At 38.2% G+C, this 25,939-nt stretch overlaps 1 protein-coding gene across 1 annotated transcript in view; it reads right to left on the reverse strand.

Moving 5' to 3' along the window:
• Window positions 1–25,939, reverse strand: part of plxnb2b (plexin b2b) — a 357,777-nt gene that overhangs the window by 41,571 nt on the left and 290,267 nt on the right. Inside the window, exons 20-25 of the mRNA XM_088340578.1 lie at window positions 24,000–24,182; window positions 18,433–18,529; window positions 13,011–13,208; window positions 8,688–8,867; window positions 6,507–6,643; window positions 3,825–4,155 (exon numbers count right to left, since the gene is read on the reverse strand). Of these exons, the coding sequence (XP_088196704.1) occupies window positions 3,825–4,155; window positions 6,507–6,643; window positions 8,688–8,867; window positions 13,011–13,208; window positions 18,433–18,529; window positions 24,000–24,182 (1,126 nt within the window). The remainder of the gene's footprint in view (window positions 1–3,824; window positions 4,156–6,506; window positions 6,644–8,687; window positions 8,868–13,010; window positions 13,209–18,432; window positions 18,530–23,999; window positions 24,183–25,939) is intronic.

Raw genomic sequence — 25,939 nt, forward strand, 5'->3', positions numbered from 1 at the left:
ATATATTAAACCTATTATATTTTTGCAAACATTTTACAGACTTTTAGGAATATTTTACTTTCTTAATTCTTTACTTATTTATCTGCAATTAATTAATTTATTTCAAGCATAAATAATATTTCTATTTTGTTCATTTACCTTTTTGCGTTTTCAAAATATAAGCTCCTATATAGTTTGGATGTATGTATTTTAAGACTTTTAGAAGTATTTATATTTAGGCATTTATTCTGATTAATTATTTATCAATTCTTAATGGATATATTTTTGCAAATATATATATATATATATATAATCATTCATACTTTTTAATTCATTTATTTTATCTATGTATTAATCATTTTTATTTCAATGTCAGCTAGTTAAGCAATGTAGTTAGCCAGTGTCCAAAACTGTTTTATTCTGAAATAGTAATCGATTTACCTTGTATTCTGACGCGGACTTCCTGTTTGGCTAGACTATTTGATTCGGCTTTGATGACAATCCAGATTGTGACATTCATAAAAAACGACTTGAATTTTACATATGTGCTCTTCAGTCTCTGTAGAATTAGAACAAAACAATTTAAAAGATGCTAGTTTTTAGTAAATACTGCGGATCGGAAATTGGTAGATGCCTAGCCCAAAATGGCCATGTGCCTTTATCTTAAAAAAACCCTAGATTACGATTTGGTAAATGGTATTTTACAAGCAAACCAAGTTCCGTAGGTAGATGACTGCCATAGCATAATTAGCTACTCCCATTAGCTGTAAACTAGCTTACCACTCCTCCTAAAACAATGTTTCTCTTAGTTAGCACTCCACTTTATTTTCCTTTAATTGATTTCACTAATTTGGACCTTCTCTGGTGTTTTAATCGTGTGCCCGTGAATCACCGTCAGTTTCTCTCGCAAGCTAGCTCGCTGTTTTCTCTTCTTGGCAGATTTTTTTTTTGCAGTTAACGGCTGCGAGGGTGCCAGAGCGCTTCGATTAGCAGTTTTCCAATCCGATCCAATCTGTTACCTTCAGCCGGCTAAAATTGGAGCCTTCAGCATCTGACAGTGGGTGCCTACCAGTAGGGGTAGGACCCCAAAAATTGATTCATGTTTATATTGTGATTTTATTTTGGGACATTTTTAGAAAAAAAAAAACAACATTTATGTTTCTCCCAGAATTCATTTTTGTGACTTCATATCTGGTATGTAAAAAAAAAGGCAAACTGAAGTGGAACATTGAGTAGGGTAATGGTGACAAGGATGTGGTGATAGGGGGCGGTAATGCACCAAAGAGATGGATGCCAATCCCAAGAAGAAGAAGAAGAACAAGGAAGAGGAAAATGAAGACAGAGAGCATGCTAAATCCAAAATATGGACTAGGGCTGCACGATTTTTAGAAACCTAATTGTGCTTTTCCAGACCAGTATTGCAATTTTTATTTTAAAAGAAAGGTGCATTTTCTGTGCTATATTTGTTTTTTGTTGTAAGTACTTAACCATTGGATGCATTGCCTACCAGTACATACATTCTTTCATGAGTGGAGTTTGGTAATTAGTGGGCAAAAAATACTATTGGCATCATGTCATACACAAGTTTTATGAAGAATACTTGGAATATGACAGTATAACAACGTTTTATTTTTAAAGACCTTGAAAAATAACAACCCATTGGGTATTTTATTTATCCCACTTATGCATTCTTAATGCAGGGGGAATACTAGTGAAAGGGCCATCAGACTGTTGAGAACCAAAGATCTGTCTGTATGATGTCACCAGTCACGCCTAGACATACCCTTAGAAAATGTATCACACACTAATGTCAGTGTCTGATGACAAAAAGTTAGCGGACACCAGGGCAGACAATTTTTCACAACTTGAAACACAATAAGACGACTAATCGCAAAAAAATCCGTTGTTGCAAAATATTAAGGATTGATAATCAGATTATATAACAGAACACTTTAAAATTAAGTTTATTATACATCTACTTATAAAATTCATTGCATGTATATGACATCGCTGTTTTCCATCTGCCATCGGTATGTACCTGTATTTACTCATCTTCATTCATGCAATCTTTGCGTTGCATCATCTGCTACAAGCCACGTGAACTCCTCTTTCTACGATGCTTTTAATGTACGTTTACGTTTTGTAGCGTCATCAATTTTGTTAGCTTCTTTTGAATCTTTCTTCTGGGGCTGATTATTTGGCTTGATTCGTAACCACTAATTCATTTTTCTTGTGTTCTCTGTGCATCTACTTTGGAAAATGATATGCTAATGCGCGACCTTATAACGCTCGGGAAAGTCCGGAAGCACAAAGTTATTTGATGCAGGGTTCTGATCGGCTGCCGAGTATGCAAATTGCTAAACAAACCAAAATTCCGAACATCCTTTTTTTTTTTTTTTTCTTGAAAAAGTTGTCGGCCACCCGGGCGAAGACGTTTTGTAAGTTGTACGCTAATCGTAAGAGATGCACGCCCCGGGCTTCCGAGCAGACGTTATTTCAGACACTGCTAATGTTTTCAGATGATCAACTTTGAACTTAAGGCTTCACGGTATTGTCCCAGCTGTTTTCCACTAAATATGCCCACTTATCTTGCATGTGATTGCAAAATACAAAAAAAAACAGCCCCGAATAAACCCTACTATTTCTGTGTGTTCTAAATTAGATTACTTAATGTGAGTAGCAATATTTAAAAATGCTTGTATCGCCAGGGTTGTTCTATTAGTGTTCCCTTTTTGCATCATTTTGGTGAGTCCCCAACCATGATCTCGCAGGGAGGCCATTCATGTTGCTAGCATAAGTCAATAATAGCCAATTTACAGAATTCATAATACCTGAAATACCACCGCACATTTCATCTGGCCCGGATCCCAACCGTTATTTTGGCAGCACTCTCGATTTTAAATCGAAAAGGCAGACGTACACGCTCGGAGATCTCAAACCAAGCTTGAAATTTGTTGAGCTTGTATAGGATTTTGCGTTGTTTGCTCCATGACAAGTTATTACCTTGCCGTGAGCTTTTTCCGATTTCCGCAACGACGACGATAATCTTGCTTTGTTAGGAAACAAAGAGTGTTGGGAGAAACATATTGCAAAAGACTGCAATTCATTTTCTCAGTAATGAATACTGCGACACGTTATTAATGAAAGATCGTCACTCAACTGTCAATCATTATGTTAGGGTTCGGGCCTGGCTTTTTTCTTGTTGACTTTTTTTTCTCTTGTGCTTTGTTTATTTATCGTTGTGAAAGATCCACGCGATGGATTGCATCCCCATCTTACGATTCTGTCTTTTACCCTCCTCGATGTGCTTGTGCTCTTCGGTGCGCTCGCACTTCTTTCCCCTAGGTCCTCACAAATAAAATATGAAAATTCGTGTTTGCCTCGGGCTCGTCCATGCAAACCAAGTTAATTGGTCAGCCTGGAGTTGGGCTAAGCTTTGATACCCGTGGGTCTGTGTCAGGCTGGATTTTTCTTTAGGCCGGACTCACCTTCACTTCATTCAGAATGACCAAATTACTTCCCACTATGCCTTTTTTAATCATTCAGTTCAGACTCGCACTGGCTCCGTGACTAAAAACAGTGTGATGATGAGATAAGAACTAATGCTTTTTCATTTGTCATCTGTATCCTCAGGGGTCTAGTGGATGGAAACTGGAGCACTCCACACTGTGATCTGGGTTCAAGTCGAGTTGCAATTGTGGTCAGTGATAAATTGTGATTGGTCAATGCGCAAATATGGCAGTTTTTTTGTGCAACCTTAGCCCTTACAGTATTCTTAATTCCAAGGTTTTTTCAGTAACGCTCCCAGACTGGTAACAAAGTAAGAAAAAAGAAAAATTGCTTACGTTGATTAGGAAGGTTTTGGAGTTGAGCAGATTGGAGAAGAGATTGAGGGCATGCGTGACGGTTGCCCGGCGAGCTTCGGGAATGTCCAGTTTTCCCGTTATCATCACGTCGTTGGCGCCATCTTTGGAGGGTAAGAAGAAGACGCGGTCTGTGTATGTTTTATAATCCAGGAAGGGGATGCGACCCTCGCTCAAATCGTTGGTGTGGTCCTCCATCTCAATCATCAAGTCCGTAAATTCTTTCTTGCAACGGTCTCGTACGCTCTCTTCCAGGTTCTCCAGCTGATGCTTCACCTTCTCGTACTCTCTTTCGGCCTGCTGACTCTTCCTCCTGCGAAAAATGGCGAGGGATTACAGTTACCCTAATCCAGTTGTTGTACAACAGGGGTCACCAACCAGGGGAGAGCTATTTCTTTGTAACTGATTAGGGCCAAAAGTGAGTTACGATTGGGCTTAAAGAATTCAGCCTGACCCCACCCGAGTCACGGGTGTATAAACCCGAACCCGATTTGATAACCGAGCCCGAAATAAACCCAAAGCTTTAATTTTCCGCCAAAGTAAACACTAAACTTTACTTCGGCCGTGCGTACCTCAGCGCCGAATTTTGCGTTTTCGCTAAACTACGCAGTTTGGGGTTTACTCATAACTGAGTCCCTGATATCAAGTGTTCAGCTAAATGAATGGTTCGCTGCCAAAGTGCGCATTTTTGCGACGCGCAGCAAACGAAAGTAAAAGTGAAACTAAACAAAAGGGCGCCGAAAAGAAAATCATATTCTGCAGATTACAATCTTCAAATAGTGAAATATTTGGCCAAAAAGCAGAAAGAAAGTTTGTCAAGCTTGTAAGCTATTGGCAAGAAGCGAAAAAGACGTCTGATCTGAGGGAGGTAAAGGGAGGTAGCGGCGCGCCTTAAACCCAAGACTGAGGATGAAAATTTCTTTGGATTAAGTGATTTGGAATTTAACTGATAGTTTGGTAAGTATTGTCTTTATCTAAATAATTACTTGAGTAAAAGTAAGTGTATGCTGTGCAGACCCTCCATGAAGAGAACATAAATATAAAGAAAATATACTATACTGTACTATACAACATACTATCAGAAATAATAGATTGGGGGCCGCACAAGTGAAGTCCTCTTTTTTATTTGATAGTTTTCCAGCCAGCGATGCACTGAGGCCGTATGAAGTAGTGAGGGTTTACAGTACTTGAAAATTCTCAAAATCTATAGTTTATACAATCTATTTGCTGTCATTCTTCAAAAGCTAATAAATCTGGGGTGATTTATAGTGAGCCACCAGGCTTTGCTCCTAATTCTCTAATTTTTGAAGTGGAGTAATATATTTTGTTATTCTAGATAGATAGATAGATAGATAGATAGATAGATAGATAGATACTTTATTCATCCCCGAAGGGAAATTCACATTTCCAGCAGCATCCCTGAGCTGAGAACAGTACAATAATAAAGCCAAAAGAATACAATATACAATAATAATAATAATAATAATAATTTCCTTGTATTGTCATTCTGTGTAACAATGTACACAGAACGAAATGTCGATTGCATCTGACCCGATGCAGCCGCAGCCAAGAGAGGGCGCCGCCGACCACTTTTTAAGTCTTAGGAATGACTCGGCCGGGGCGCGAACCCGAACCTCCCAGTCTCAAAGCGGGCGCCTTACCATCTAGGCTACTGAGCTGGTAAATACCCAGTGTGACGTGCAAATGCCCACTGTAGCGTGTTATATAGAGTAACTAAATAGTGCTACACAGAATACATATTGCAGTAAGATTCGGTAATATCCAATGTAGGTGGTGTGGTTTAATGTGGGCCTTGACACTATTTCAGTGTCTGAAACTCATGACAAAAAGTTAGCGGACACCAGGGCAGACAACTCTGAAAAGTTGCCTGTCCAGCCATTTTTCACAACTTGAAACACAATAAGACCACTAATCGCAAAAAAAAAACCCGTTGTTGCAAAGTATTAAGGATTGATAATCAGAATATATAACAGAACAACACTTTTAAATTAGGTTTATTACAAATCAACTTATAACATTGATTGCATGTATATGGCATCGCTGTTTTCGATCTGCCGTCAGTATGTACCTGTATTTACTCATCTTCATTCATGCAATGTTTGCGTTGCGTCTTCTGCTACAAGCCACGTGAACTCCTCTTTCCACGATGCTTTCAATGTACGTTTACGTTCATCAATTTTGTTAGCTTCTTTTCAATAATTCTTCTGGGGCTGAGGTTTTGGCTTGATTCCTAACCACTTCTCCATTTTTCTTGTCTTCTCTGTGCGTCTACTTTGGAAAATGTTATGGAAATGCACAACCTTATAACGCTCAGGAAAGTCCGGAAGCACGGAGTTATTCGATGCAGGCTTCTGATTGGCTGACGAGTATGCAAATTGCCTAACGAACCAAAATTCCGAAATTTCCAAACCGAACGAAGATTTCGAAATCGTAAAAAAGCAATCGTTTGATTTGAAAAAAAAAATAAAAAAATAAACAACAAAAGCAAAATATATATATATTTTGTATCACGAAAAAGTTGTCGGCCACCCGGGCAGAGACGTTGTGTAAGTTGTACGCCCGACGTAAAAGATGCATGCTCCGGGCGTCCGGGCAGACGTTATTTCAGACACCGTCTGTACCCAAACCTTGTAATGAACTGACCTGTAACAGTAAACGGACACAGCGATGATGAGCAGCATGGGCACGATGACGGCAGGGATGATGATGTAGAGCGACAAATCGTTCTTGGATTCATACTGCACCGAGCCCACCACCCACTCGCCTTTGCCAAACTTGATCTGTAAAAAAAACAAAAAAAAATACAAAATGCTATTATCAAGACATTTACTGTCGGATGGGTTCAACGTTAAAAGCGGCCGAGGCTGTGGCTACCTACATAATAGCCCTGCGTGTTTTCTTTTTTTCGTCCGTCGCAACCCGTCTTCTCCTGGAACTCCCGTGTTGAGTGTTTTTAAGTGCTCTGACTTGGTGGCCCGGTATCGAGTGAATAAATCAAAGAGTGTATTGTGCCTGGCACTTAAATCAGGCACATTTGCAGTAGGACGTCTCCAGTCCAAGAATGAAACATCCGATATAAAAATGGTCTCGTGCTTTTTCAGTATGAAGGTTCGAAATATAGTCTACCCTGGGTTATAGTGTCCCTGGATTTAACATTACCAAGTGGAAAACAAATGTTGTTTTTTGCCCCTTGTTACTGTAGTGATTACTGATGCGAAGCACCTGTGCCCGTTCGTTTGCCGCCAACTGCCTCGGACTCCGATTGGCTCCTGGTCACTATTTAAACCCTTGTCTTTCTGTCACCTTTTGTCAGTCCGTCTGCGAACCTCAGTTTATGTTGGGCAAGCTTTTTGACCCTGACTGACTCCTGTTCTGGCTCCCGTCTGTTTCCTGGCTTTGACCTATTTTCTGATCTCGAACACAATTTTGGTTCTCCTGTTCCGGCTACTGACCTGTTTTTTCCCGCTCCCGACACCGCCATCGCTCGCCACAGAAGTACCACTTCCGCGTTCAGAGCAACCGTGTGTGCAATCCTCTTTTTGTTCAGTTCAGAATATCGTCTACTAATTTGTATTGATTCTAATGATTTCCACTGATGTAAAGGGAGAACCAAACATGTGATAACTATGGAAGCTGGGGATTATTAAGAAATACAAAGAAGACCCACTGAGGTTAGCCCCTGTGAGGAATATGCTGTTAACCAATCAACAATGCAGACACTTATTAAGAATAAAAAGGCAATTTAGACAAAAAAAAATATTCTAAGGGCATGACAATCGTTGCAAGTAGAAGTTTTAAAATCAAATTTCATTTTGATCAGCTCACCCCTTCTGCATCCATCCTCTAACTCCACTCTAACAGCTCAGTTTATGTCCTAACTTAGGTCGATAAAATTTAATCTGTCCTTTACAACTGTGATAATACTATTGCATGAAACTGTGAAAAAAATGGTGTCAAAATAGTCTGTGGTTTGCAATAATCTGTGGTCTGTGCAGCCCTTTGAGACTCTTTGTGATTAAGGGTGTCACAAATAAACAGGACTTGACTTGACTTTTTTAATTGCATAATTGTTATAATTTAGAGAACCTATTTATTCTGATAGTCCTTTATATGTTTTCTCTTCAAAGTCTGTATTCATATTATATTCTATTCTATACATATTATATGATATTTATTTAAGGTTGTTTATATGAGTATTATATTATATATCAGTAGTACTTACTATATTCTGTTTTGTTACTTATGTTTGGATCTATGTACAATGTAGATCTGGAATACATTAGCTTATTACTATAGTTTTTTATTTCTCCCTCTATATGTCAATTTCACATTGCGATCCCCATGTCATAACGGATTAATGTTGTATCTCTGGGGTTTATTGTCTTAAGATTAGAATGATCTGAGTGGCCAAATGATTAAAAATGATCCATAATCAGGTTCGATTCCCGGCTCTTCCGTGTTATTTTATCGAAGTGTCCTTGTGCAAGACACTGAATCCCTAATATCCCCAATAAACAGGTAGACGCCTTGCATGGCTGACTCCCTATTGGTGTGTGAGTGTGTGTGTGAATGGGTAAGTGTGAAGCACATTGTAAATCGCTTTGGAACTTGAAAAGCGCAATATAAATGCTTATCCACCATTAACCAAAAGTGGACATTCCAAGGAAGAGCTTCTTATTCAAAAAATAATCTCACCAATGAATCAATATCAACAATGATTGTCGATTAACACTGTTAGTTGTTGCACATCTAAAAGAGACTTCGTTTAACTTTCTCTTTAAATTCTTAAAAGGAATAAAAAACAATTTAAAAGTTTGTTCTGACCATGAGATCCAGCAATTCTGGCCGAGCATCCCGTCGCTGCCTCCTTGATTGAGATCGAGGCTTCGTGGAGGGCGGGTCCAGGAAGAGTTTGTCATCCTGCAGGGTGTTGACCAGGCAGGGGACGTCCCCCACGAAGGCCTGAGCCTCTCTGGCCGTCATGGCTTTGGAGAAACCTCGACCCTGCCCAGAAAATCAGTCATTAAGGAGAAAAAAAGAGGACTGGTAAGAGATACTTACGGTGATGAGCTCTAGATATAGTATTCCCAGAATTTTTGCTGTGTAATCCATTCAATAACCACCCTTATTAAGTGAATTTCAGCAAAGAGCAACCATAAGAATTCCAGCTTTTCTTATCTGAGCTGTTTCTATGGCGCAAAGAGACAAATTCTATATGCAAACTCCAGTTTTGTCGTTTAAAAGGTTCATGTGTTTTGGCTGATTTCTCTGAAACATTCAGTTTATTTTCTGCCTCCACGGCAAAAATGCCACAGTTAGATCCATCCATATATAGTGTAAGTCTGTGCTTTTGGTAAGCAATGACTATACTTGGATCAATTTGGCTTATTTGGGTTGGTTTAAGCAAAAACAGTTGAGTGGAAAATTAACAATAATTTTATGTTTTTCCTATTTTAAACTCTTTTTTTTGGTCTGAATTCTCTTAAACAAAAACTTGAAGAAATCTCAAGTATGTTTGGGGTGGGATTTTTTATTTTTGTTTGGAAAATTATAAAAAAAAAAAAAAATTTTAGTGGGCCTCGTTTCTAAAATGACAACAAAACACATGCATTTTTGACTAAAACAGCCTAAGTGCATCACAGAATGAAAAATGTCCCACGATCCATTATCTATGATCTCAAGCTTGGTCAGCAGAGCACGTTTTTGTCAGGCCTCGTCACTCTTTTTTTTTTTTTACTTTCTATGCACCAAAAAGCGAGCTACACTCCTTTGATCCAGATCAATTATCTCTGATGGCATATTGCTGGGAACAGGGACTGGCAGAGCGCAATTTTGGCAGGAGAGCAAAAAATCATCAGCAACGAGTTGAAAGCCAGGAAAGGATAGTAGACGTTGTCAAGATAAAAAAATGAGTTCAAGCCGGGAAACAGACGGGAGCAAAAATCAGGAGTGAGACGAAAAGCTTGCCTAGAGTAAACTGAGGTTCGCAGACGGACTGACAAAAGGTGACAGATAGACGTGGGTTTAAATAGTGACAGGGAGCCAATCATAGTCCGAGGCAGTTGGCGCCAAACAAGCGGGCACAGGTGCATCGCATCAGTAATCATGACAGATTCAATCAAATAGCTCTAGAAAACAGATTGCTTCGCGTGTATTGGCGCTCTTAAAGTGATGCTGAAAGTCTCCAATTCTCGTGAAAATGTGTGGAACTATAAAATAGACAAAAAAACTTGACGTGATAGTTGAGGGAGCACTGTACTTTGTAAATATACTGTATTTTCACAAAGCAAGTGTGCAGCAGACAGAAAGCAAAATCGAGTTCATGAAGTACGACTAAAAGGACGTCTTATTTTAGACTAATGGCCTCAGCAATGTTCCCTTTTGAAGCTCTGTTCTATTGGACCTGCATATACAGTGCAGTCGTTCATTTACGCTAATGGATTCTGGAGTATAATGAACAGATGACTCATTTGCATCAGCTATGTGTATACAAAGACTAGCTTATGAGGCGACATCATTTGCCCAGTGCTCACCGGATTACAGTACAGCTGTTCAGAAGTTGCTTGGGCTCAGATAATTAGCCGAAAACTCGTCCCGAAGCACTGTAACTCAGGTTATTGTGCTATACGGTAGGAGTTCTCCAAATCTTTATTATACGTTCGCTAAGATCAATGTTATGGTCCAGTACAAAATCCCGTCTGGTGTCGCTTCTCCTTATTCAATGCAGTGTTTCCCACACCATAGAGTAGGGGTGTCAAACTCATTTTAACTCAGGGGCCACAAGATAGAACATTCTCTCGGGGGCCGGACTAGGAGATTAGAGAGAAAGAAAAAGAGGAAGAAAGAAATAGGAGAAAGAGAGGGAGAGAAAAAGAGAGATGATGAGACAAAGAAAGGGGAAAGAGAAAGAGATAAAAAGATAAATAGTGAGAGAGGGGAAAAGAGAGAGAAAGTAAGAAATCCATAGAGAAATAGAAAAAAAGAAAGATAAAACAGAAAAACATAGAAAGAGAGAAGGGTAGAAAGAGAGAAGAGAAAAGTGAGAGAGAAAGAGAAAAGAGAGAAAAGGAAAAAAAGGAAGAGAAAGCAAAAGAAGATAAAAAGAGAGAAACAAAGAAAGAAAAAAGACAGACAGAGAGAGTGAAAGATAGAGAGAGAAAAGGGAGGTAGAGAGGGACAGTGAGATAGATGGAAAAAGACAGAGTGAAAGAGAGAGTGAGAGAGAGATAGAGAGAGAGAGAGAGAGAGAGAGAAGAGGAAAGTGAGAAAGAGAGAAAGAGAGAAAGATAGAAAATATAGAGAAAACGAAAAGTCAGATCAGGAATGGACAGGTGGAAAAATGGGTTCAAAAACGAGACAGGCGGGAGTCAGGGTCGAAAAGGCTTGCCTTGTAACAACAGAGGTTCGCAGACGAACTGACAAAAGGAGAGTGCAAGGACCGGGTTAAAAAAGGGACAGGCAGCCAATCACATAGCCCGCAGCAGTCATCAATAAACTTGTGGTTAACGCTACGCATTTGGGTCCTGATTCCGTTCTGGTCGTGACACAATTTGCTACCAATGAATGAATGAAGTCAACAAATATCTTACTAACAGTGTTATTGAAACCTCTAATGCAGGGGTCGGGAACCTATGGCTCGCGAGCCATAGATGGCTCTTTCTATGAGTATCTGAGGCTCAGAGACCAATTTGATTGCATGCTAAATTTCTCCATAATGTTCAACTACGGAGTTGTCTATCCTATCCAGGTACACGCAAAGCCAAATCAGAGCTATTCATGAGAGTAACACTTTGCAGTATATATAGGGCACGTTTTCACTACAATTTACAGTCAAGGTGTCACACAAAAAAAGGGGGGAAAAAAACTCGTTTTGGCTGTACAACGCTAAAGAATCCTTTATTTAAAAGTTCACTATATAATGTGTGTTCAGTGTTCAGATACTTTATGATGAATCCACAGAACTGTAAATACGCCAAAACACCGGAAGAGAACTTAGTCATTTGATTGGGTGAGTGGGAGGGATGGGTGGAGCTATGCAAAAAGTACAAGCATTCCCTCCCATCTCTCGCCAAAGGTAAGCACATAAGGCTCCCTATTCTCAGAATGTTGTGACGTTTTTACAAAATAAATGCTTGCATCTGGTTTTGAAACCAATATGTATGAAAAAAAGGGTCAAAAGGAGTTTAACCGATCTTGAGTCATTGCAAGAAAGAGACAAGTTTAAAGTGGTATGTTTGTTGAATTTGGGACAGGGGCTCTGGCATTATTCTCTTTTCATAATTTTTATCAAATCATCAAAAATAAATGTGCTGAAGACTAAGCTTTTGTCTGGGGCGCCGGTTTAGCAATTTAGTAAATTTGTCTCATAACATATGGTGTGACTCTTTCCCAAAATAAAATTAATATTTTTTGCTTTTATGGCTCTTTGAGTCAAAAAGGTTCCCGACCCCTGCTCTAATGGATTCAAGAAACAGTATTAGAACAGTTTTTATTGTCGTTAATATGAACGTTGTGAAACATTGTACGCAACGGGATTAGACATGGCACTCCAGGAATTATTTTGCTAATTGATTAATTGTCAGGTATTTGATTAATTGTGTTTTCGGGGTTTTGGACCGAACAATTTGAGTCTGGCATACGTTTCAAAAAGGTTCTTTAAATAACAAACATTTGGAACAGAATAATTTAAGCATAAATCTGCGTTTACCTCCGATTAGCCTTTTAATCGTTTCACATTTAAATGCAGTCTTTTTTTAAAACTCATTTTAAATTGTCTTTAATGGTAATCCATTTCATTTATAAAAGCGAGGTAAAAGGCACAGGAAGTCGCCAAAATAAAACGAAAACAATTCATCTTGTCACCCCCTTGAATGGATCCTTCAACTTTATCGGATCGCAAGCTGGGGAAACGATTAAACTTAACGTATAATTGCGCCAAACGCTTCATCGGACCTCGCAAACAATCGAGTGGGAAAAACAAACCGTGACGCGATGACCGCCGACGCCCCCGGGTGGGAAAAAGAAGTGTCAATTTTCTCAAGCTTTGCATTTTTCTTCTCTTGTCGAAACAGTGACTCAGCAATAACAACTGAGCGCAACGTCGGCAAGAAACAGACACGTTTTTCCCTTTTTCTTTTTTCGACTCACGGTGACGATGATGATGCTGGCCTCGGTGACCACCCTTTTGGGGAGCTCGTAGAAGACGGGGTCCGGGTGGTAGTCGAAGTTCCTCAGGTCTTTTTCCCAATTGTCCAGCTTGATGAACGTCCTGGCCGGCTGACTCAGCGAATCGTTGACGGGGGGAGAACGGAACTGGATGACTGTGTCGTTCTTCTCGTGGGCCGCCTAGGGATGACGGACACATGGGCATTGAACCGATAAGAGAGGCTATATTAGCTTTCATAAAGATTTCCAATATAACAATCCTTTCATTTTCAATCCACTATCGACATGCATTCCCATGTGCTGCATCCACCCGTTACCAGACTGGACCAGCTCAAGACACGTTGTTTCATTATGAAGTACAAAATACATTCTGGTGTATTTTCTCCTTATTGCCTTATTGAGGGAGTTATTTCCTGCTAGGGGAAAAATTTAACAATTGGTCCATCAAGCCGGACTACAATGCAGATGAGTGTAAATCATGTTAATAGTGAAGCAACATATTACTGCCATTGACATTTATATCTGTCAATTTCAGTAGATGAGTCAACCTAAACCCGTTATTCATTGAAAGTAAATGTGGTAATGTCATGTAAAAAAAAAAAAGAAATAAAATATCTCCCTTGCAAAAAATAACAAATGCAAATATTTTCTTTCTACAAAAACATTCCTAACACAGGAAATTAAAATTGTTTTTTAGATTAATTTTATTACTTTTTTTGTTTGATTTTATATATCTCTAACATTTTATTTAGTTGTGATTATTTACATTTCTGCTACAATTTGGAAAATATATAATATATAATATTATAGTCATACATGTGTAGTATTTGATTACATAATTTTAAAAATATTAATAATCATAATACATATAATAATAATTACTTATATATATATCATATTAGATAGATAGATAGATAGATAGATAGATAGATAGATAGATAGATAGATAGATACTTTATTCATCCCCTAAGGGAAATTCACATTTCCAGCAGCATCCCTGAGCTGAGAACAATACAATAATAAAGCCAAAAGAATACAATATACAAATACCCAGTGTGACGTGCAAATGCCCACTTTAGCATGTTATATAGAGTAACTAAGTATATATTAGTATATATTATGCATATAATTCATTCCTAATAATCAATAAATGTAATAGTATAATTATTTCTATATAGTTTACAATCATACATTATGCATCCAATTCATATATATACTGTATATATATATATATATATATATATATATGTATATTTGAAACATTATTATTAAATTATACCCATATTATCCATCCATCATCTGCACCGCTTATCCTCAGTAGGGTCTCGGGGTTGCTGGAGCCCATCCCAGCTATCTTCGACCAGTGGGCAGGGGACACCCTGAACTGGTTGCCAGACAGTCGCAGGACACACAGAGGCAGACAAGTCACTTGCTCATTTACACCTAGGGACAATTTGGACCGGCCAATTAACCTGACATGCATGTTTTTGGAATGTGGGAGGAAAACCGGAGTGCCCGGAGGAAACACAGGGAGAACATGCAAACTCCACACAGGAAAGTTCGATCTCATGACCTCAGAAGTGTGTCGCGCTAACCACTGCGCCTCCGTGCTGCCCTACCCATATCATTCATTCTTAATAATCAATAAAGGTGATAATATAATTATTTATATATATTATATTATCATATATTAAGCATATCATCCATTCTTAATAATCAATAAATGTAATAATGACAATAAAATACTATTTTATTATTTACCGATTAACAAATAATGTTGTAGATCTCCAGATGTTTGCCGAGAATTTGCAAAGGTATCAAAACAAGAGGAGCATCAATGTCGTCCTTGACTGTGTGGATAGTCCTTTTTTCGAAGCAGAAACAAAAGACGACGGAAGCGTACGTAGATATGTTCCACAAAAATACCCGTCTGGTGTTTGCGGAAGGAAGAAGAGGGGACGTTGTATACTGTTTGAAGACGCGAAATCCTATTTCCTCTCTCGGTAAACAGAAGAATGGCATCGATTCGTTCTCCCCCCGTCCTCCAATTTCAGAGCCCTGACGAGGTGATATTTTCGTAGCCGGTATCACTCGTCAGTGGCGGCGGGAAACTTTCACACAGCAACTCGGTGCCCATCTGCTACAACATTGTGCCATGCCCGAAATATCAACAACTACTCCCGGCCTCCGTAAACTCCCATGAATGCTTATATTTATTTTCATAGAAGTATTGATTAAACATAATACATCATATCTATCTATCTATCTATCTATCTACCCTGGTCATATCCCTCGAGAGGTGTGAACGACAGCAAGACAAACACATTGACAAAAACAAAGAAAAAAATGAAAATAACAGTCGAGCACTGACCTTTCCAAGCTGAGTTCTTAATACTTTTATTTTTTTGGGCCTGGTGTCAAAGTTCAAGCCTACCAGAACAACTGACAATAAATTCGATTGAGGTCATAGGAGATGCTAGAACTGGAGGGTTTGCACACTTTTGCAACCATTTAATCATTCACTAAAACATTGATTTTCAATTTTGTTGTATATTTTAATTTTCTTCTTTTCCTTATATAGATAATTATTTATCATAATAGATATTTAGCAACTTCTATTTGAAAAGTACATATCTACTATTTTTGCCCTTTTTCTTTTAAATGGTAAACAGCAAATTCATGCAAAGATATGAAAAGTATGACAAAAAACTGGAGATACTGTACGTGTTTTTAGAATAGCAGCAACTATATGTTTTGTAAAATTATCAGTAGAGTTTGTAAGTAGTTTTGTGTGGTTATTATAATAATAATGATGAAAATAAGTAGGTAAATAAAACTGCCCTCCAAAAAATGAACATATACAGCAGGGGTCGGCAACCTATGACACACGTGCCAACAGGGGCACGCGAGGGGTTAACCAATGGCACGCGAGCGCACGGCAAAAAAATAATGATTATATTTTAAAAATGCGCCTTTGTTCTGAAATTTAGACATTTTCAGTTGCGCGCCGTGTTATTTAGAAGCTTTACGTTAGCGCCCCTCCCCCTCTGCTTCGTGTGTCAGTGTGTGTTTGCTCAAAAAAATCTCAATATGCAAATACGGTATTGGCTTAATCAGATCAAAACTCGTTGTCTGCCAGTGGCTGCCGTAGACATCCAAAAATACATCTTTAACAGCTCTGCAGTGAAAGAAAGTTCCTTTTATTATCGCAACACCCCAAAGAAAACTTTTTGGGGGATTTTTTTTTATCGGTCACTTTAAGAACCCGAGCAACAATGCACAGTGCATGATATACCGACGCCCCAAAAATACTGCGTGTAAATATTACGGCATAGTTCAATGACTAAAAAACCCAAGCGGCTTAACCAGGTGACCAGCCTTTGCGATAAAATGCATCTCAGACACTACTGTCGCCAACAGAAGTTGGCAACAGAAATTGGCCCGCCGATAAAAAGCGACACAGCCACGTAATCTCTCGCAAACCCTAATACCGCCATTAAATCCCAACCCTGTAAAGGAAATGATCAAAATTTCACTAGTGCTTAGCGCCGGCCGCTAACACTGGAAGACAGCCCAGCCGCTTTTCACTTGGCCCCTTTTCTTAAGCCGGGGGAGCGTTTTATTTTGGCCGCTATCTGCAATCCTACAGGTTGCCAGGATTTATGGCGCAGGGAGTAAGATGAGGTAATATGAGTTTAAATACCGTATTTTCCGCACTATAAAGTGCACCGGATTAAAACGCACACTCCACCCCAAAATTGCCTTTTGTCATATTTTATCCATTTAATAAGCGCAATGGACTACAAGGCATATTGAATTAAAACTACAGTAAAATCTATCGTATTTAAGAATAACAGCTTCATATTTTACATTTGTGTAAGAACCTAGTCCCAAAATGTATACACTTGCAGTATATATTAGTGCAACGATTGAGAAATGTCGCCGACCTAAATTGCAAACCAGTTTATTCAATGGGTATCGAGCCCGTTGTCGCGGCTGTGACCGCCAAAACCTTACTACCAGCGGTACAGTCAACGGACGTAAAGGAATGTTAGAGAATGGATAAAACAACGTTGTCCTTAAAGATATATTATGAATGCCAAAAATCACGACAAGCACTTAATATTTATCCAGATAACTCATCACTCACTAACTAATTGTCTAGCTAAATCATCACTGACTGACTACTTAACTAGCTAACTCATCACTGACTGAATAATCAATTAACTGACTCATCACTGACTGATTGGCTAATTAACTCATTACTCACTGACTCAATGACTAATGAAATAAACTCATCACAGGCAAACTCAATGACAAATTAACTGACTCACTGACTCAGTAATTAACTGAATCACTGAATGACTAATTAACTAACTAAATAACTCATCATTCACTGATTGACTAATTAACTAATTCATTAATAAATGACCATCTGACCAACCAACAAACACAATATAACAGCAAAAAACAACAACAAAACTTAAAACTCACCCAAACCAATTCATTAAACTCACTCCTGGAAATTACTGCGGTAACGGTCACTAATAAACTAAACTACCGAATCTACCATTCATTCACTCCCTTAGTTTGTAACCGCACCAAAGAAATCAGTCCGTCTTTCACTCAAATAACCAACAAACACAAGTAACTAAACGACTAACCAACTAACCAACCAACAAACTAACTAAAACTAAACAAATGTTAGAGAATGGAGAAAGCCATCCTGAAAGATATAACGACAAGAGAAACAACTCTTTATTCATATTTTTCAGGACAATTTTTTGTTTTCTCCAATCTGGCACTGTGAGTAAAAACTGTGTGATGGTGAAATCAAATTGAAAGCCTTTTTGTATGTGATCTAGTGGTTAGGTTTTGGCGCTCTCCCAGCCACGACACGGGTTTGATTCCCGTCGCAAACAATATCTGTCAGCTATGTTTTTCGAATGATCATTCCTTGCAGAAATACGGTAGTATAAGGTAAAACCTCATTTTAATGCACACTCATAATTGTAATAAACTGTATACATTTCCAATTTTATCAACCATTTTTTTGCGGTATATAAGGCGCAAAGGATGATAAGGCGAACTTTCACATTTCTGGCCAAATTAGGATTTTTAAGTAAGTCTTATGGTCCGGAAAATAGAGTAATCTTCCCGGATCTGCGGAGGTTTTTGCCAAGCAGGGGCGAAGGCAGCGTCAAAGACGAGGTTGGAATGAATCATAGGCCTTGTGGGCTGGTGATTTGGATGGACAGGCGGGAACAGATTCAAAAAAGGAATGCGTTCACCAGAGAAAATGAAGTGAGGGAGGAAATAATGATTGCCATATAGATGGGAACCATAGAGAAGATGGTGGCGATAATTATAGAGGATTGAAAAAAGGAATTGATGGTGCACACACCTCGGAGGAAGTGGAGTTGTCTTCCGCCTGGACCATCATGACGGCTCTCTGGATGATGTCAAAACCCGAGCCGGTCACCACGATGTTTCTCCCGCCGCTGTGAAAGGTTCAGAAAATTGCAATCAAGCCAGGTTGAGATGCAGAGAAACAGGATAAAATTAAAAAATAAATACATAAAAAAATATGGATTGCAGTTACGGATAAAGTAACATATCGAGCAAGTCACGTTTCATAACCTTAATTTGCTAAAGAACTCAGAGATCGATTTACTCATCCACTAACCAACACATTAATTAAGGGATGAACTAATTCTTATTTACTTATCAATCAAGATTCAATGTAGTCTGTTTAACTCACTCACAAGAAATGAGAAAATAAATCATGATAATTACTGAAGAAAAAAAGTTGGTTACTAATGAACTAATCAACTCACAATCAAACAAACAAATCATGAACTCGTTTTTTTTAGAACAAGAGTAACAAAGTCAGTCAGCTTGTCACTCAACTAACAAACATAACGGCACACCAAACGACAAATCGACCAACCAATTAACAATATGACACAATGACCATTACATCGACGAACAGACCAGCACACCGATTGACCGACACAACGATTGAGCAACTGACTAAACCACTGACGGACCGACCGACTGACCAACCAACTAGCTCATAAACTCACTGATTGACCAATTGACTAATTAAGTAATTCATGACTAACCGATTGACTGTATAATTATCTACTCATAACTCACTGATTGACTGACTGACTGACTCATAAACAAACTCATCAATCACTGACTTACTGACTAACTACCACTCACTGAGTAAATGATTGATTAACTACTGTAAATAACTCATCACTCACTGTGTGAATGAATACAATACTGACTGAATGACTCTTCACTCACTGACTAACTCATAATCTAACTACCGTATTTTCCGCACTATAAGGCGCACCTAAAAGTCTTAATTTTTTTCAAAAGCTGACCATGCGCCTTATAATACAGTGCGCCTTATATATGGATCAATATTAAGTCGCAAAGTCTTGCAACTAATGCAAAGCAGCAGCCGACTAGATTTTCCCCCGAACGCGAAGTAGTCTGCGGTGTATGCTGGGATTTATATACCGGCGTTTCATTGGCTAACCAAAGTGTCAATCATCATTTGAATCGATCACTATTGGCTAAAGTTATTCGGAGGTAAAAGGGGCGGATCCTTTTTATCATTTACAGGCTCGCATAGGCTAAAGGGGCAAAACAAAGCCTGCAATTGGATGAAAAAGATGTGTCAATCATCAGTTGAATCGATCACTATTGGCTAAAGTTATTCGGAGGTAAAGAGGGCGGATCCTTTTTATCATTTACAGGCTCGCATAGGCTAAAGGGGCAAAACAAAGCCTGCAATTGGCCGAAAAAGATGAATGTGAATAGCATGTTGGGTTGACGGCATAGAGAAAACAGTATTTTACTATTCTGTACTGTATTTGTAAATATTTTACTCTCCTGGATTTACTACTCTCACGGATATAAGAGGACCATGGTTGCACATTATTATTGAACACAACGACTTTGGTGAGCTTCTCCGGCTATATATTTTCCCAGTATCTAGTTTCAGAGTGATATCGATGTTTCTGTGATGGGTCTTTTTTTAAATTAAACTCAATTCCATGTGTTTATTGTCATATGCACAGTAAAGTTGCGAGCGAAAAAGAAAATAGAAACTAAGGAATGGTTGGCATTTCTTGAATCCCAAGACTTTAACCTTCCGAATGATATCTGGAATGATGCATTTGAGTGACATCGTACGGACACCGCATCCGCACGTGTCTACGACACGTATTTGCAAGCTTTCGGAATGTTAAGGGGGTAATAAGTTTGCCTGAACTATCTGACTGTTTTGTCGACGTTCCCATTGTAGCGCCTTATATTCCGGCGCGCCTTATGTATGGAAGAAATAGGACCAAAAACTATTTTTGGGGGATGCGCCCTATAACCCGGTGCGCCCTATAGTGCGGAAAATACAGTAATCACTCACTGAGTTATTTACTAATTAACCAACTCACTCATCACTCACTGAATAATTAACTATCTCATCACTGACTGACTCACAAACCAACAATGTACTCAACCAAACAAAACAAGTTACAGTTGATAGTGTAATAAACTGGAAAACACACATCAGACACACAAACTAAGGTATCTAAAAGCACATCAATCACTAATAAAGCCAATTTTTTTTAAAACTATAATGCGCTGTATTTATTGTATTGTTCTATGATTTAGCTATAGTTAACGCCTGGGGCAATAATGACCAAAGTTCATTTCATCCCCGCTTTATACTCCAAAAACGTGCAACAAGAACTATACACCAGGCAGGATACTGTGATCACACCAATATTTCATTTCTGTTAGAGAACATCCACAAATGATTCCCACGAAAAGAAGGAAGCAAGGAGATGTAGGAACTTCAAGATCCAACCGGTGAGAACCATCAGGGAAAGTATGAGTGTGTGTCTGTATGTAGAGTTAAACATAACCAACACAGATATAATAAACTCAACCAACACCTTGCAACTTGTAAGTACAAAAGTAGTGAGTCGGTCACGCCTATATTCTCTGAGTTACCAAGTCAATAAGTCAATAATTCTCACTCATTCAGACATCCAAATACTTGAGTAGTACTAGTTTTTAGTAACTAAATTAGTAAGAGACTACAACAATGAGTTTGTCAGATAATGTGTTCTTAACAACGTCAGTCAGACGGTCATTTATTCAACAACTAACTAATTCACAAATCAACAATTTAGTCAATTAACAAACTAAAATAAACCAATAACTGTCCTGGTTGCCATGGCGCCCAATTGGCCCCGCCCGTGTGGCGCCAGCTGCGGCTCGTTGACAGATTGGCTTTCCGTCTATTTAAGCTCGGTGCGCTTTCTCTTCCTTTGTCAGTCAGTCAACAAACCTCTGCACCGCAAGACGTGGGTTCTGACTCGGTCCTGTTTTCCTGTTTATGTTTCCTGTCCGGTATTTTTCCTGTTTATGTTGTCCTGTTTGATATCGGTTTCCGGTTTTGTTCCCATCTATTTTTGTCCTGTTTATTATTCTCTCCGGTTTCCGTTCCCGTCGAGTTTGTCCCGTTTAATTTCGATATCCTGTTTCATTATCAATCCTGTCTGTCCCGTCCTCTCCAGTAGATATCTGCTCGGACAATTGGAATCGATCTCGTCGGTCTCTGGCTTCCTGTTTTTCCAGGCCAGACCGCTGCCTAACGTGCACGACTCCCCATTTCCCGTAAAACAAAAGGCTTGTGTGAGAACATCATGGATTTGGGTCCTGATCTTGTTCTGGTTCATGACAATAACAACAAAAAAACGAGTGACTCACTCACTCACTCATTTTAACAACAAAACAGATCTAAGGCCGGGCAATATGGCTAAAAAATAAAATCTTGATTTCCTTACTCAGTCTCGACAGTTACGATTGTGATCGATTTCAAACAATAAACCCCCGACCTAAAACAAATACTCGTATTGATTAAAAAATACATCCTGTGAAAAAATGTTCAGACAGGAATAAATCAATTTTAATCATTTTTGATGGGGGAAAACGGTCTTAGCTCCTGCAAAAAAACAGTCAAACAACCATCTTGTATACACAAATAACTATTGTTTTGTCAACACCATTTTTGAATATTTTCAATCGATCTCTTCAGTTAAATTTCACGATTTATTAAATTCACAAATTGATGTTTTTTTAAAGTGAGAAATATTGAAAAACTTTTTTAATAAAGAATAAATTAAAACGTAACCAAGAATAAAAAAGTATTAAAATGCAAAAATGACAAATTTATTTTTAACATGAAATAAAGAAAATGAAACAAATAAATATATTAAATGAAAGAATAAGAAATAAACAATAAAATACTGTATTACTGTCACCTTTGAAAATACAAAATAATATACGAAAACAAATAAAATAATGACTTTAAAATGCTAAACTAATCTAATTTATCAGAATGATTGCCCATTCCAGTATTAAACAAATTGTTCATAAATGAAAACATAAAAAATATATAAAAGAACAAAAATAATACAAATATAAAATTGTATTTAACTTTTTTATATGAATTAAAAATTAAAAAAACAAATAAAATTGCATACAAGAAAATAAAATGTATGCTATACAACAGTGAAACAGTTTGATTAATATCTTTACGGTGCCATTTTTGTCCGGAACTCCTCAGTTGTTTTATAAAAGACTTCGAGTGCGATATGATATACAGTGGTGCCTTTACTTACGAATGTCTCTACATACGATAGTTTCAGGTAAGGAAGTACCTGAACGAGAAAACATTACCTCTAGTTACAAAGGCTTTTCAGGATACGAAGGCGAAAATACAGTACAGTTCGCGTTGCTATTAGCCGCTCCTAGAGTTTCCCGAACATAAACAAATGGCTATAAGTTAAAATCTGCCTGGCAACCCAGTGCACATGCGTGCTCCCAGCACACTCTTCGTGTCACCGTCAGAATTTCGAGACAAGGAGGAGGAGAGGTTCCGGCAAGATAGCGGGGAAAAGGATGCAGTCATCAGTCAATCAGCCCAAATTGAATACATTTTAGCATTAATAAAGTCTCAGAATTTGTGGAAAGAAATCACCGGAAACAAGTAATGACAAGACGGGCCATCGCTACGCATTTCCGATTGACAAAAGCCGACCAAAGCAGACGTCATTGGATCAGTTTTTCAGTTTTTCTTTCTTCTTAGTTTGTTTTACATGATGTCCCCCTCGTTTTGTGTTTATTGTTGGGTTATTTAATTTTAACATTTATTTTTTTCCATGTTCTGATGCTCTTTTATTTAAAAAAAAAAAAAACACTTGCAGGGCTCAGAACGGATTCGTGGGCAGTACAGCGGCGTAGTGGTTAGCGCGTGTGCGGCACAGTTCTGAGGTCATGATATCGCACTTTCCTGTGTGGAGTTTGCATGTTGTCCCCGTGCTTGCGTGGGTTTTCTCCGGGCACTCCGGTTTCCTCCCACATTCCAAAAACATGCATGTTAGGTTAATTGGCCGGGCCAAATTGTCCCTAGGTGTGAATGAGCGAGTGAGTTGTCTGTCACTGTGAGCCCTGCGACTGGTTGTCAACCAGTTCAGGGTGTTCCCTGTCCACTGCTCGAAGATAGCTGGAATGGGCTCCAGCACCCCCGGGACCCTACTGAGGATAAGCGGTGCAGATAATGGATGGATTAGTGCATTTACTTTAAAAATGCGTATCTACTTACTGAGTTTTCATGTAAGAGCCTAGTCCCAAAATGAATTCAATTTGTAAGTAGAGGTACCACTGTTCCAGTAATACAAATTTTAAACTAAATAATACTATAATGTGTTGACCATTTCCCATATACCTGTATATCGCACATGGAGTATAAGTCGCAACCCTGGCCAAATTATGAAAAAACTGTGACTCATAGTCCGGAAAATACGGTAAGAATAGTGATTGCGACTATCTATGACTGAATGACAGAGTGAGTAAATGAATGAATGAATGAAAGGGATCACTGACCACACAAAACTGGCCTTGGGTTGAAATTCCATCACGGTGGGATTCTCCAAGAACTGGAAAGCGTCTCTTATGCGGGTGACGGCAACCCTCCCGTACTTCACGGTGACCGTCAGGGGGTCGGAGGGCACCTTATCAGAAAGGTACCTGCCCGTCCTACACATGATCTTTTCTCCAAAGTGCTCCCTGTCGAAAAAGAAAAAAATATAAAGAATAAAAAATGTCAGCCGGCGAGGCCCCAGGTGAGAGGTGGCGCCGGCCAGAGTGGAAACGGGCTGACAGCTTGTTAAATATTTCCCGGCTCGTTATTTTCGGGCCCCTAAAATGTCACTGAGGATCGCTGTTGCTGTGACACGGAAATTAAGGTCGGGGAGAAAAAAGGTCTGATGAGATGCGGCGCGATATTGCGAGTTGGTGAAGATCAGGGTGCTATTTTTAAACCTTCTATTTAGCCGAACAATTTTGACACATTAAGCAAACCAATGAGCAAAACTTAGACCTATTTCCTGGTAGAATTGGAATTATCTTTTAAAATAAAATAGTAAAATATTGTAATATTTTGATATGTATTTGAACCCCCCCTCTTAAAACATAAAATATGTAATCCTTATGTGCAGAATCAATTAAAGTATTTCATACAATATACTCTTGAGTTAAAGCACCTTAAAAACATTCGGTTTAACACCTTGAGTGGAATCAGCTTCAAAGCTATAACACTTGAAAGCACTTTCACAACATTAACTCTTGAGTTAAATAAGCTTTAAAGCTTTAACTCAAGTTGAAACAGATTTAAAATTTTAACAATTGACTGCTCCCATAGTTTTCGCTCTCGAGTTAAAGAATATTTAAAGTTTCAACTCTTGAGTTAAAGCCACCTTCAAATTTTTAAGTTTTGACAGCACTGCCATTGTTTTTCATGATAAGTTAAATCAGCTTTAGAGCGTTAACTCTTGAGTGGAGGCAGCTTTAAAGCTTTACCGTTTGACCTCACTTTCACAGATTTAACTATTGAGTTAAATATACTTCAAAGCTTCAACTCAAGTTGAAACATAAAAATCTAACATTTGACTGCTTTCATAGTTTTATTTCTTCAGTTAAAGAATAATTCAAGTTTGAACTCTTGAGTTAGAGCCACTTTCAAATGTTTAACACTTGAGAAGTGCCATCATTTTGAATGATAAGTTAAATCAACCTTAGAAAAGGCAGCTTTAAAGCTTTACCGTTTGACTTCACTTTCACAGTTTTAATGATTGAGTTAAATCATCTTTAAAGCCTTTACTTTAATTGAAGCCGATATAAAGTTTAACATGTAAATGCTTTTAGCAAAATAAGTCTTGAGTTAAATTTGCTTTAAAGCTGTAACTCTTGAGTTACAGCAACTTAACTTTTGACAGCATGCCATAGCTTTACATCTTGAGTTAAATCAGCTCTAAAGTGTAATCTATTGGGTTAAATCAGATTTGAAACTAACTCTTGGGTGGAAGCATCATACATGCTTTAAGGCTTAACTCCACTGTCATAGTTTTAAATTTTGAGTAAAAGAAGCTTTAAACTTTAACTTTTGGCAGCCATTTCATATATTTTACTCTAGAGTTAAATCAACCTTAAAACTATCTATTAACAGCATTGCCGTAGCTAAACATCTTGACTTGAATAAGCTTTGAATCTTTAACTGTTGAGTTGAACCAGCTTTACAGTTTATCTACTTTCAGAGTTTTAACTTTTGAGTTAAAGCAGCTTAAAATATTAAATTTTGACAAAAGTGTCATAGCTTTGAATCTAGAATTATAACAAATTCAAACTTTAACTTATGACAACACTTACATAGCTTTAACTCTTTAGCTAAAGCATCTTTAAAGTGTTAACATTTCACTGAACTTTTATAGCTTTAACTCTATAGTTAAAGCAGCTTTAAAGCTTTAACGTTTAAACACACTTTCATT

The sequence above is a fragment of the Urocampus carinirostris genome, chromosome 7 (assembly GCF_059441175.1).
Source record: "Urocampus carinirostris isolate Australia breed hairy pipefish chromosome 7, RoL_Ucar_1.0, whole genome shotgun sequence".
Classification (NCBI taxonomy): domain Eukaryota; kingdom Metazoa; phylum Chordata; class Actinopteri; order Syngnathiformes; family Syngnathidae; genus Urocampus; species Urocampus carinirostris.